The sequence below is a fragment of the Lagopus leucura genome, unplaced genomic scaffold (assembly GCF_019238085.1).
Source record: "Lagopus leucura isolate 7727_CA_CO unplaced genomic scaffold, USGS_WTPT01 Super-Scaffold_739, whole genome shotgun sequence".
Classification (NCBI taxonomy): domain Eukaryota; kingdom Metazoa; phylum Chordata; class Aves; order Galliformes; family Phasianidae; genus Lagopus; species Lagopus leucura.
The window spans coordinates 12,520,468-12,532,833 of record NW_024962255.1 but is presented as its reverse complement, the minus strand read 5'-3'; the positions used below and the strand labels follow the sequence as shown (position 1 = coordinate 12,532,833).

Genomic DNA, 12,366 nt, shown 5'->3' with positions numbered 1-12,366 from the left:
CAGAGAAAGTTAATTTCAAAATGCTGCCTGTTATGATAACACATTAGAATATCTTTGAAGGTACATAACAGTAGCACAACACAATGGTAACAAAGAGATGCTTTGGAATAGAAAATAGTTTTAACTTAACTAAAACCAACTTCCTATACAAACCTTGCTTTCCCTTAAGTCTCTGTACAAAGCCTCTGGTCCATTTTTTAGGTGCCATGTTCAGAGGAATTCCAGAAAGCTCACTGTTGATGTAAAGGGCACACTGCAATTGAAGGAAGTCCCAATCTTCCATAATCATCTGTGTTTTAGCTCCTGATATCCTGTGCTAAAAAAAAAAAAAAGTAATCCATTTCAGAAAATAAACAAAGCAACAAATTAAACTAGTAAAGAGTTTAATTCTGACAATGAGCACAACTCTTTTTTGGAAAATAACATCAAAAAACTTTACACTCATTAGAATGAAAAAGGCAAGGCAGCTTTCTATTGCTGGAGTATAAGCCTTTCCACAAAAAAAAAAAAAAGAAATGTTTTTGTCAGCTTTTGACAAATGCATAAACTATGAATTCCTTTAAATTGTACATTTTTCCAATCTGCTGAAGATAATATAATTTCACAACCAGGAAAACAATCAGTAGTTACTCATTCTTCAATCACAGGAGAATTTGCTAACTTAGCCTTGTTTTACTGACAAAAGATCAGTTTTGAAAATACTGAAAAAAATTAGTCTGGTAGAACAGTTCTTCTAAACAAATGGTAAACCATCAGATATACTTCTATTCAGCTCGATAAATGCGCTAACTGAAAATTGATTTCTTAATAACAGATAGAATAGAAAAAGGTCAAGAACTAGAAAGGCTTCCACAAAAAAAAGTTTTCACTGTAAGCAACCATTAAAAAAATGTTACAATAATGAGAAGGGGGCAGGAAAAACCCACAAGCAAACATAAAAAATGAATTCACAGGTCAAAACCAAAATGAAAAATCTTGTCCCAGGTCTCCAGTACATCTTTAGCACATTCAATACCAGAAGCAACCAGAGAGCTAGCTCTACTTGAAGCAACTTGATTTCTTTCAATAGAATTCCAAACACCACAGTGGTACAACACAGACTGTTTGCAGGACTGGGAGTAGCAGTACATATAAAACCACTTGCTATAGTCAGTGCTAAACATTTTGAAAGTAACAGTCTCAGAGAGCTTGAAGGATGACTCACCTTTTTTATTACATCATTGAGGAAAATGATCTCTGTCAGTTTCATTGTCAAGTCATCTTCGTTGGTGCCAGACTTCAAGTCACTCACGACAGAGGGTCTGATACACAGTGGAGGCACTAGAAGCCTTGTGAGGATCAAATCTGAAGGCTTACCTGCTTCTGGGTTCATTAGAAGCAGAGGGATATCTTCTGCTGGGATTCTTTTGAAGAGGTTCAATACTACTAATGGATTCAAATTTTCCTACAAAATCAAACAGAAAATGGTAAAATCAAGCCATCATGTAACAATTTGCAACTCCCTTCATCTACTCTATTGTTGAACAATCAGTATTTAAAAAGAACAAATAGAAAACCACTATCAACACACAAGAAAAACACAATCAACAATTAGTTTATTAATTCTGAACCAACCTTTATAGTTTCTTATACTTGCTATTTTTTGTTGGCTTCCTTCATTAGCATTAATTTAAGTTATTTTTAACAGTATTTTTTAACAGTATTGCATAGTTACTTCTTAAAGCAATGTAATAGAGGCATTACAACAAACTTAAAATACTTTTCTTACTTAATTAGCAGAAACTGAGATGAACTACAGTACTTCCTAGTTTTTCTTTAAAAAAAACTAAGACAAGAAACACATTTCGTTTCTCTTCCAGTACACCTACTTCTGCAGTATGAAAAACTCCAGATGCTCATTACTTTTGCTGTGCATATATCTACCCTGATACCTTCCAAGTTCAGCAAGAACAAAAAGAAACAACTGCACACAATGCAAAGCTGTATGAAACAACAGCTGATTAAGTCTCTTCTCTCCTCATCATTATTACATTCTTCTGAAGAAAACAAATTTCTACGTATTACAGTCCACTCAGAGCTACAGTAAATCTAGAGGTACACAGCATTTCTTTGGATCTACATGTCCTACCTCCTCCATCCCCCCACTTTTTTTTTTTCTTAAGCTTCTTGAATTCTCACATATTAAGAGCAACCCCCTCACCTACAGGCAGAAAAGTACATACCACAAGACACTGATAAACAAAGTAATGGTCACAATACAGTAAACATTCTTCACGTGCCTTAGCATTTTTAAAATACTGGTCTACAATAAGCTGCTACATTGAGAACCTTTCAAAAACTTTATTTCATGCACAAAAAACAGCAAAAAGTTCAAGTAATAACAAAACTCACCTGAGCTCTTCCCAGTAAGGGCTCTACTTCTTTGTTATGTTCTATGGCAGTTTCAAAGGACTGCAAAAAAGTGGATACTATTGGATCTACAACTTTCTTATTGGTTTTGTACTTTTCATGTATTATTTTCAGTAAACCACACTTCTTCACAGTTCCTGCAAGAAAATGTTGTTTTAAAGAAAAACTTAACAGCAACAAAAAAAACCATAAAGAATTGCTTCAAAATCAAGTCACCCTTCCAGAAAACAGCAAGCATATCTAACACTATGAAGAACAATTTAATGGGATTATGAAAAATGAAGATCAGAATTACAGTTTACAAATGCTTCCAAAATAAGGTACCAATCATCAACGATAGCTTGCCACATTTTAAGCAAATGGTTAAACAGGGCTTTCTATTTTTAGCCCTTGCAGCACAATAGAAAACATAGCAAAGGCAGTAGAACAGCAAGATCCCAGACCGCAGCAAGAACTTGCTTGAATACAACAGCTGTAGGCACAAAAACAAAGAAAAGATACTACTCATCTTCAAAAGGCCTCAAATACACAAAGATTTCCAGAGAGATAGACTTACCTCTGCTGCCAACCCTTAAATGAGGTCTGGGAAGGTGTGGATCCTGTTTCCACCCCTTTTGGTCACTTATTTGCATTGCATGCACCTGAGTTCCCCTGAGTTGGCCCTGCCTTCCCACCAGGTGTTCAATCACTGCTTCAGGCCGTGACTCAGCATTTTCAATACACACCTTATTCAAGTATTAAGTATTGGTCATTGTAATGAAGAGATGCATAAAAAATAAGTTACTCGGTCAATGTCTACTTCCACGTATGTGAAATATCAATAAGACTTTGCTTAGTATAAAGAATGCAACAACCTGTTTCTTAAGAGTAGACAGAGAAAATATCCATTAACTGTGGAAAGAACAAGGATAAAAAACCAGTAAAGAACTATGAAAAACTGCTAATGTCAGTGCTCACCATTAAAGGCACCACAGTAAGGACAAGTGTTTTTCTTCCGGCACTTTTCAGACACCTTCTTTTTCAGCCCCCTCTTCTGAAGATATGTAAGGCCTGGCCGCTTCAAGTAATCCAAAAACTGTTTTTTTTCTTCTACTGACAGCATGATACAGCAACAGGTTTTGCAGATCATCTTTAATGTGAACACGTAAGCACAGTCATTTAACACAACATGCAGAGTTGTAACTTCTACCACAACCTGAGTTCTTCACTAGCACACAGGATTTTTTTAACAAAATACTGTAGACTTGGATGAAAGATGAATTCATATATCATAACAACAACAACAAAAACAACCAGGTTCATGGGAAAAAAAATACAGAAAAAAAATTGTCTAAGTTCTGCAGAACTTAAAAAAAATACAAAGCAAACAGAGCTGTGATTCACTGGAACGGCTTAAAAGGCAAGTTATGCCAAACACATTTACTTCAAACAACTAGAGAAAGATATCAGATTAATGATTCTACGATTTGATTCTAATCTATTTGGATCAAAAAGAATAACACTGATGCATTTACGTTACTAGAATTGATACTTAAACATACTTATTTACAAAACACAAATTGCATGAAATATTTAACACAATCTTACATTTGTCATCTGAGCGACTGTTTTTCAAGCAGTACCTCTTGTATCATCTCAGTATCTCATTTCTCTTTAATCATTTCCTTTTATCAGCCTAGATATTGAAAGCAAATGAAAATTAAGTTTACCTGCAAGATGCCAATTACAGCTTTGAAGTATCCAACGTGAAAACACGGCAGTTCCAAGTCAATGTACCCATAATGTCCCAAACAGTCAGCCAGGTTTTTTCCACAGGTTTCACAGGGACGATCTTTTTCACTTGTTCCCTTTGAAAGGAAAGGAACACATGCACAGAATAAAGCTTTAGCTGTAATCAGCTAAATATGTAAAAGACAGAACAGTCCTTAGGCTAGGCAACTATCTTGATAGCAGACCCACAGCCCTCACTCTTTTTTTCCCAGTAACAGAAGCACGTCAGTGGCACTTCATGAAATACACATCATAAAATCCCAAGGGTTGGAAGGGAACTCTGGAGATCAGTGAGTCCAACTCCCTGCTAAAGCAGATTCTCTACAGCCAGTCTAGTAGGCAGCAGTTCTGATAGATATTGAATATCTCCAGAGAAGGAGACTCCACAACCTCTCTAAGCAGCTTGTTTCAGAGCACTGTCACTCTTACAGTAAAGAATTTATTTTACATATTTGTATGTAACTTCCTGTGTTGCAGTTTGTTCTCATTGCCCCTTATCCTAGTGCTGCATATTGATTAGATCCCCTCTCACCCTTCTCTTCCAGGCTGAACAGTTTCATGTCTCTCAGCCTGTCCTCAGGAGGGAGACGCTCCAGGACCCTCAACATTTCTGTGGCTTCCTGTTGGACCCTCCCTAGAAGTTCCCTATCTTTCTTGAACTGGGCCCAGAACGGGACACAGTATTCCAGATGTGGTCCCACTGGAGCAGAGTAGAAGACGAGAAAAGTTTTCCACGCAGCACCTCCTAACAGCAGAGACACTGAACCATGCAGCAGGTGCCACTGAACCATGTGGCACCTGATCTGCAGCCCACAGACCTCAGCTCCATGTTTTGTGGATGAATATTTCTGGGTCTCTAAGAATCAGGTAGAGAAATCTCGTCTGCTAACTCCCAAGAGTACTTTGCTGAGCTATCCAAATTGTCAAGCTGCAGATGCCATTGCAACTAACAGCCTATATTGTGGAAGTAGAAATATACTTGTGTGTACTTTGAATAGTAAACTTCAGATATATCATTTGTAACTATTTCATGCCAATCCCTAAAAGGGACGTTGTAGGAAACCGAGGCTCCTCACCATGCGGTGGTCGAGCACGCCATACTGCAGCGGGGCGTGGTGGTTGTCCTGGCTGTACAGGTTCTTGCTGACCACCTGGATGTGGGCCTGCTGCCGCATCTCCTCTGGGGATTTCATCCCGAAGCAGATGTGGCTTCTGGGAGGCGAGAGTTCACACAGGGTCATTCAGGGCTGACTGCGCACACGCGGCCCCCCCGCTCACACCACCGCTTTTCCCAACGGCCCCTCCAGCCACCCGGTCTCAGTTGCCTCCCGCGCCACGGTCCCGCTCACATTTTCTTGGCCACATCGCTCTCGCGGAACTGCTCCTTCACCATGGCGCCGGCGGCACGGAGATTGCATGCGGCGACAGCGGCAGCAGACCGCCTACCATAGATTGATGGGAACGCGATGGAGAGAGGGATAGAGAGAGCGACACAGCGCCCTCCTACAGCGCCCCCTGTCGGAGAGAGCGCACGGCCTCCCGCAGGTGCGGGCGCCGAGGTTCCGCGCCAGTCCCGTATTCCCCAGTCTTCCTCACCGGGTGCAGGACAGAACAAATCGGCAAACGAGCAGAACCGGATCACAGCGCGAGCCTACTGAGGTACCCCACTTAGCTACAGAACCCTCACGCGAAGCCCCACCAATACGGTCGTACTTTTTCTACCCAGCTCCGGCACTGGAACAGCCAGGCTCGCTCATGGGCCCACCCCCAGCTGAAGGCCCCCAGCGCCGCCTTATGATTGGCTGCGCGGCGGCGCCACTTCCTTTTCTCGTTCGCTGGCACGGAGGGAGCCGACAAGATGGTGAGCGTGGGGCTGTTGGGGTTGTGCTATCCATTCTGCTGTGCTGCCATCCGCGCTCCGAGAGCCTCCTGGGAAGTAGCGTCCTGCTGGGCTGGCTTGCCTGCAGGGGGCTGCGCGGGTATGGCGTGCGGCGGATGGGGGACGGTGCTGCTTACAATCGGGATTCCTGCGGCCTGGTTGATGCCGCTAGGAGCTGTGGGGAGAGAGGCTGGGCGTGTGTTGGGCCTGCTGGGCGGCCTCTATGCTGCCGGGGGGAGCGGCCGTAGGCTCAGGTGGCACTGAGGTACCGAAGTGCTGTGTCCCTGCTTCTCGGTGGAGCGCTGTGGGTCTTACTTGCATCTTAGTTCTTTGGTGCTTCCTATCTGAAAAGCCCTATCAGGACAAAGTGTGTAGCTTTCATAAGGATCCTTATCTTGTTATAGTGCCCGGAGATAATTAAAGGTGTGGAGTGTTTCCTGCATGAGGAAAGGCTGAGAGGCTTGAGATCTTCTTCCTGGAGGAGAGAAAGCTGAGAGGGCAATGCATTGCTGTTTATAGATATCTAAAGTATTGAGTTGATGGGGGGTAGGTTTTTTTTAGTGATGAGCAGTAGTAGGATAAGAGGTAATGGGCAGCAACTGGAGCATAGGAGATTCTGTACTAACGCAAAGAAGAATTCCTGTATTATCAGAGTGGCAGGGCACTGGAACAGGCTGCTCAGAGAAGCTGTGGAGTCTCCACATCTGGAGATATCAAGACCTATCTGGAAGTCTACCTGTGTGATCTGCTGTAGGGAACTTACTTTCACAGAGAGTTGGGCTCAGTGATCTTTGAGGTCCCTTCCAACCCTGATAATTCTGTGAGTTTGTTAGAGCTTCTTTTCTGTAGTCTATGTGTTTGAATAAAACTATTTCCCCATGTTAAAATAAAGGGGATGTATATGCTTCTGTCTGTGGGCTTCTGCCATAGGCTGGGAGTGACTGTTCTTCAGTGTACTTTAGTTCTGTAGGGTAAATCCTATAGCATGAGACAAATGTGTTTAATTGAGATGCAGCTGACTTCAAGTAGAGCGCTGACTGCAGTGGTGTCATGCATCATATACACATTAGGCTTTGTAAACTATGGTTTTGTATCACTTCTATGTACTCTGTTTTGCAGAATGACACAGTGACCATAAGAACTAGGAAGTTCATGACAAACAGACTGCTTCAGCGCAAGCAGATGGTAAGAAAAACGCTCAATACTATCTTCAGTTGTTTATTGGTTCTTGACTGCATGTATTTTAAATCATTATAAGCAAGGGGCCTTAGAAGTGTTAACATTATCAGGTGTGTAGAGGTTTATACACATTCCTGCATGCTGAAGGTAAATCGTCGTGATGGGATAGCAAGCTGAACTGTGATTTGAAGCAGGAAACTGTTAGGATTAGATTAGTGATGCTTTGTATTGCTAGGATGGCCTAGTTCAGGTTTTGAGTTTAGGGTGGGAGTCCAGTTGTTTTATTGGGTGTTGACTGTCTTTGGCTTTTATATGACTTATAAAAAAATTTTTTAGGTGATTGATGTTCTTCATCCTGGGAAGGCCACAGTCCCCAAAACAGAAATCAGGGAAAAGCTGGCGAAAATGTACAAGACAACCCCTGATGTAATATTCGTATTTGGCTTCAGAACTCACTTTGGTGGTGGCAAGACAACAGGCTTTGGCATGATCTACGATTCCTTGGACTATGCAAAGAAAAATGAACCAAAACACAGACTTGCCAGAGTGAGTTATTTGTTCCACAGTAACTAGAAAATAATTTGGATGACTTTCAAGTGTTTAGTAGTTCATTTTCATGTGGAAAAAAAAGCAAGCAACATACCTGTAGTCTTGTGGGGGTATTGCTGTGCATAGGGAATTTAGTGTTATGTAAGAGGTCTTAACATAGTATGGATTAGCTTTTGCATTGGAAAAATAGATTGCTTCTGGTATAATTAGGTATAATAATAAGGTAGAATTGGGATGGCAAAACTGATATTACTTGTGATCTTCTGCAAAGAAGGATTCCTTATCCATTGCTAAAACTCTGTAACCATACACAATGGGGCTGGTCCTTGCAAGATCTTAGTTTCCTTTATTTTATCATCTGTTAATGAAATTGTCTTGCTCTTTAGCTGTTATTTCATTGAAACAGTACTTGGAAAGTCTAGCAATACTAAAACAATTGTATTTCTTAGAATGAAAACTTTGGTTACTACCACTGAACAGATATTGAATACAACTGTTTTTTTATTAGCATGGTTTGTATGAGAAGAAGAAGACTTCTAGGAAGCAGCGGAAGGAACGTAAGAACAGAATGAAGAAAGTCAGGGGTACAGCTAAGGCAAATGTTGGTGCTGGCAAGAAGGTATGATGAGCTTATCTGTAGGCTAGAGTTGGCATGTTATTATTGAAATGTTAATAAGAAGTTATTCAATAGAATAACCTTGTCTTTCTTCCATTTCTTTTACCTGTTCTACTGGATCACAGAAGGTAATCTGTGTGGTCATGTATAGCTTGTTAGCTCCATAGCTTAGTTCTGCTCCTCACTGCTGCAGCTGATAAAACATGAGGCAGTGCTTCTTAAATGATTGTTTCTTACATGTCACTTGAACTAAAGTTAAGCTTTCTTAAACCTAACAGTAATGCTCTAATCTCATAACTCAGTAATACTGTGTACAAATTACTCTACTTAATACTAGTTACTCAGACTACCTAAATATCTAACATGTATTCTATTAAGTTAGTATTCTTTTAAGTTTTAAGGATTTGTTGTAGGTGGTGAAGACTGTAAGTAGAAATAAGAAACAATAATTGCTTTATATTGGTTCTAAGGGGCTGATTAACAACTGGGTTTTCTTGCTGCTGGGAGCTTTCTATGCTGTGGGCTGCAAGTCAGTACAAATCTAGAAAGCATGCAGTTTGAGAAGAGACAGAGTTCCTTTATGATGAGGCAAAATCATCAAAACTGAGGAGAAAACAGTATGAAGATGGTCACTTTGCCTAGCAGCTTCTTGCACTTTAGATAACACTGAGTAGGCTTGTGCTGCTAAGTGGGTTTTGCAACTGCATTTGAATAAGAAGAGGTTGTTGGGTTTATTGCATAGATCTGTAACTGTTAAATTGCTTTAACATCTTGAACTTCAGTAATCTTCACTTCTGCTTTTTTTCCTACTTTCTTGGGATTCTCCATCAGAAATGAAGTATCTAGCAGGTACTGAAAATGAGCATGGATGTGACTGAACTATACATCACTGAAACACTTTTTTTAATCATGTCACATTGAAGCACTGTACTCCCTTGCATGCTTATATGCTAGCTTTGAACTTCTATCTTGTACAGGTTCAGATGACTGTATAGTAAAGTTTGTTCTGAGCTAGTGAAGTGACATGGAAAATGTGGAGTTTCCAGTAAGAAGAAGGCAGGACAACTCATTGCTTTTGATACATTTGTTCAAAATTCTGGTTTGGAATAGTGTAGTGTAATTGCATGTGTAACTTGACCTTAAGACAAAAATACCTGTGCATCTTTATGAAGACTTAAGTCACAAAACAGCTTAGTGGAGGTGGGCCAGTAGTTGTAAACTGCTTCTGTTGTCAGCATTAAACTTCTAACTATTCTAAGCTGCTCTGGAATTTTGTTTTGTATAAATGAAGTTCTTGCAGTCACTGGATAGATGAGGATGCTATTAGCTGTGATCTGGAATGTTTTTCATCTTTTCATTTCAATGCTGGCTGAATAGTGAAGTCATACATTGTTTAAAGTAGGAAGGTACGAAATATCCTTTACGGCAGTTGTAACATTAGCATGCATCTATTGTGAATGCTGAGGGGAGTCAGTGCTGCACTGATACCTGGTATGGGAAATTCCCTTGAGGAGTTTTGGCACTTGAAGGTAGCTGTAAACAGTCTTGTATTTTTACACTTGTTAACTGTTATTTGAGTTAAAGTTTTCCAGTTCATTTAAAATCTCCTTAACTCTATGAGCATTTTTGAGATCAGGAGTAGGGATGTGTGCTGTGATAATTACGCAGCAAATGTGGCATATTTATCAAATGCTTGTCAAACTAGCATGCCTTCTTAGTAGTAAGGGGACAGCATTTTGGTGTAAGAGTTTTTTGATGTCCTTTAAAATTATCTTTAGGTATCATTTGGGTATGCATAGTTAAGATCTTGTTCTTTGTTTGGCCATCTTTGTTGATCCTTGTCCATGTGTTAATAACTAAGGACAAATTAATTAACATGCCTTCTGGAAAATCTGTTTGGGGAAAATTGTTGTATCACAGAAAGGAATTGCAGAATACACTCCTGCCTTAAAGCTTTGTCTTGTAGAATGCATGCTTATACATAATTGTGCCATAATATCCTTATTCACAGCTGTCTGCATTTTCATTAGGAATCATGAAATTTTAGTGTCCACCTATGTGGTCTGTGAGAATTGTTTAAATCAGAAGTTTTTAGGCACTTGATTAGACCTCTTCAGGAAAGTAACATTTTTTTAAGGATAAAACCCCATGGCTTCTAACGCCAAGCCATTTTGACAGGTTTTGGCATGTGGATTTTTTAACAGAAATGTTTAGTTTTTTTAAACATGATCAAACAGTAATGTGGATGGATGAGTACTTAAAACCAATGTAGCCTTCAGCTATAAGTGAATAGGTAATTGCATCCTGAGAGTTACTTAAGCTCTGTACAGTCTTTGTTAGATTCCATTTTAAGCTTGAGGGAATGCATGAAATCCAAGTGTTTAGCTTTTATGGTAATAAAAATTCAGAGGTTTTCCTGTCACATGTAATTGTGGTAACCGGAAAAAGCAAATTGTCTTTTCAAGTCTGTGTCATTTACAGTAGTAGAACATTAATAAAACTATTCTCATCAAATGTTTTTCTTTTTCAGTAACTGGATGTACTTCAGGTGTGGAAAATGGATAACAGGTATGACTTGAGGGGGATACTTTCTAAAAGTAGACATTAGATAGCCTGTAGTTATACTATGATGTAAGTTTAATGCTGGTGAAGTTTAATGTGAGGACTGGTATTTGCATGTTGTTCTATATCAGTATGAGGGAGACTGAAATGTTTACAGATCACTATTCTGCTTACTACTAGTTGATTATTTGTTTCTTGAACTTGCATGAAATACCTGGCTAATAGATAATCTGAAGTTTTATAGGTTGGGCCAAGTTCTGATTTACTGTTCATTGAACTTGCAGTGAAACTAAGTTAAAATATGATAAGGATAGGATAGCTTTGTATTTTCTGAGGCTGTTTGGATTTATGTAACTTCAGCTTTGGAAACAATTCTGTCTTAGTGATACTTAAGTAGATGCCTGATATTACTTCAGACAAGTGCTAGACTTTGTTTTTGTGTTTTTGCTGCAGGAACAAGTAAAATAGATATGCTGTGGGCAGTAACCATTGCAGATCTAAGTGTGGTTTTATTACAGATGCTATAAATGGCTCATTTTTAAAGTAACTGCCTGGGGGCTGATACAGTGAATATAATGTCTTGAGCAGGAGGTTGGTAAAGCAATTCCAGATTGAGCTCCTCTAGAGAAGTGCTGTTATCTAGGCTCATTCCCATGATTATATTGTGAAGCTTTGAACCTTATGTTTTTTCTAAGGAGAGTAATATTTGGAAAGAAGTTATTCAGACCCCATAAATGTGTGAGTATGGGATCTGTTGTAATCTTCTGGAGCTGACCTTTCTCTTTCTTTACAGGCTACTTAATTCCATCAAGAAGTATGGGAAGAACTGCTCTGGAAAGAAGCTGTTCATCTGGCTTTAACATTAAATAAACTATGTCAGTCAAATCCTGGTTTGCCCATTAGTTTTGATTTAATAATTACGATCTTGTAAAGCTTGGGAACTTTAATATTGGTGTGCTATTTGCACTATATTAAAGTCATTTCGTAATTAAGCATCTTTTTGTTTTGAGTATCAACCTGAAATATGAATCAAAGCTTTCTATGGTGAATAGTTTACAAGTTTGAACAGGCAGTATCTGTTCAGTGGAGGTAGGCATACTTTTTTGTCTTGTGGTGCTCAGTCTGGTTTCAAGAGCCCTTTCAAAATATGCTCGTTTGATGGCCTGTATATGTTCTACCCGTGGAGTGGACAGAAGACAATTGTATCAGCAGAGACATTCAAAGCTGAATACTTTACAGTTGAGATTTTAATTAATATGAGAGTCTAGTACAACTAGCTCTTCATTCCTGGGTTTTCAGGGTAGACTGTGGGGGCTCTGCTCTGTGAACTGTGAAGTGCACCTTTAATTTCTCTGGAAGTGTTAAAGGAGTTGTTTAAGAACCCTCTAATCCAATCTTAGTT

General features: G+C 39.5%; 2 protein-coding genes across 6 annotated transcripts in view; one reads left to right on the top strand and one right to left on the bottom strand.

Annotated features, from left to right (window-relative positions):
* POLR3A (RNA polymerase III subunit A) overlaps positions 1-5,911 on the bottom strand; it is a 33,060-nt gene extending 27,149 nt beyond the window's left edge. For both annotated transcript variants that reach the window (XM_042862735.1, XM_042862736.1), the window contains exons 1-7: positions 5,529-5,911; positions 5,256-5,391; positions 4,119-4,256; positions 3,367-3,538; positions 2,392-2,546; positions 1,205-1,444; positions 154-316 (exon numbers count right to left, since the gene is read on the bottom strand). In XM_042862735.1, the coding sequence (XP_042718669.1) occupies positions 154-316; positions 1,205-1,444; positions 2,392-2,546; positions 3,367-3,538; positions 4,119-4,256; positions 5,256-5,391; positions 5,529-5,572 (1,048 nt within the window). In that variant the 5' untranslated portion in view covers positions 5,573-5,911. The remainder of the gene's footprint in view (positions 1-153; positions 317-1,204; positions 1,445-2,391; positions 2,547-3,366; positions 3,539-4,118; positions 4,257-5,255; positions 5,392-5,528) is intronic.
* Positions 5,912-5,995: 84 nt separating this feature from the next.
* Positions 5,996-11,849, top strand: RPS24 (ribosomal protein S24). Of its 4 annotated transcripts, XR_006177362.1 has the most exons (8): positions 5,996-6,040; positions 7,178-7,243; positions 7,574-7,783; positions 8,295-8,405; positions 8,528-8,530; positions 9,234-9,251; positions 10,933-10,970; positions 11,758-11,849. XR_006177362.1 is itself a non-coding variant. In XM_042862737.1 (7 exons), the coding sequence occupies exons 1-6, from the start codon at positions 6,038-6,040 to the stop codon at positions 10,933-10,935; spliced, it is 396 nt and encodes a 131-aa protein (XP_042718671.1). In that variant the 5' UTR covers positions 5,996-6,037; the 3' UTR covers positions 10,936-10,970; positions 11,758-11,849. The 4 variants fall into 4 exon arrangements, 2 of the variants coding, with proteins under 2 accessions (XP_042718671.1, XP_042718673.1); XR_006177363.1 differs by lacking the exon at positions 8,528-8,530; XM_042862737.1 differs by lacking the exon at positions 9,234-9,251.
* The last annotated feature ends 517 nt before the right edge of the window (positions 11,850-12,366 follow it).

What these genes read in the sequence shown, in the direction of transcription:
- RPS24 (XM_042862737.1), top strand. An exon ending in TGCTTCAGCGCAAGCAGATG is followed by an intron (nt 7,244 to 7,573) that starts GTAAGAAAAACG and finishes AAAATTTTTTAG; the next exon opens with GTGATTGATGTTCTTCATCC. An exon ending in CAAAACACAGACTTGCCAGA is followed by an intron (nt 7,784 to 8,294) that starts GTGAGTTATTTG and finishes TTTTTTTATTAG; the next exon opens with CATGGTTTGTATGAGAAGAA.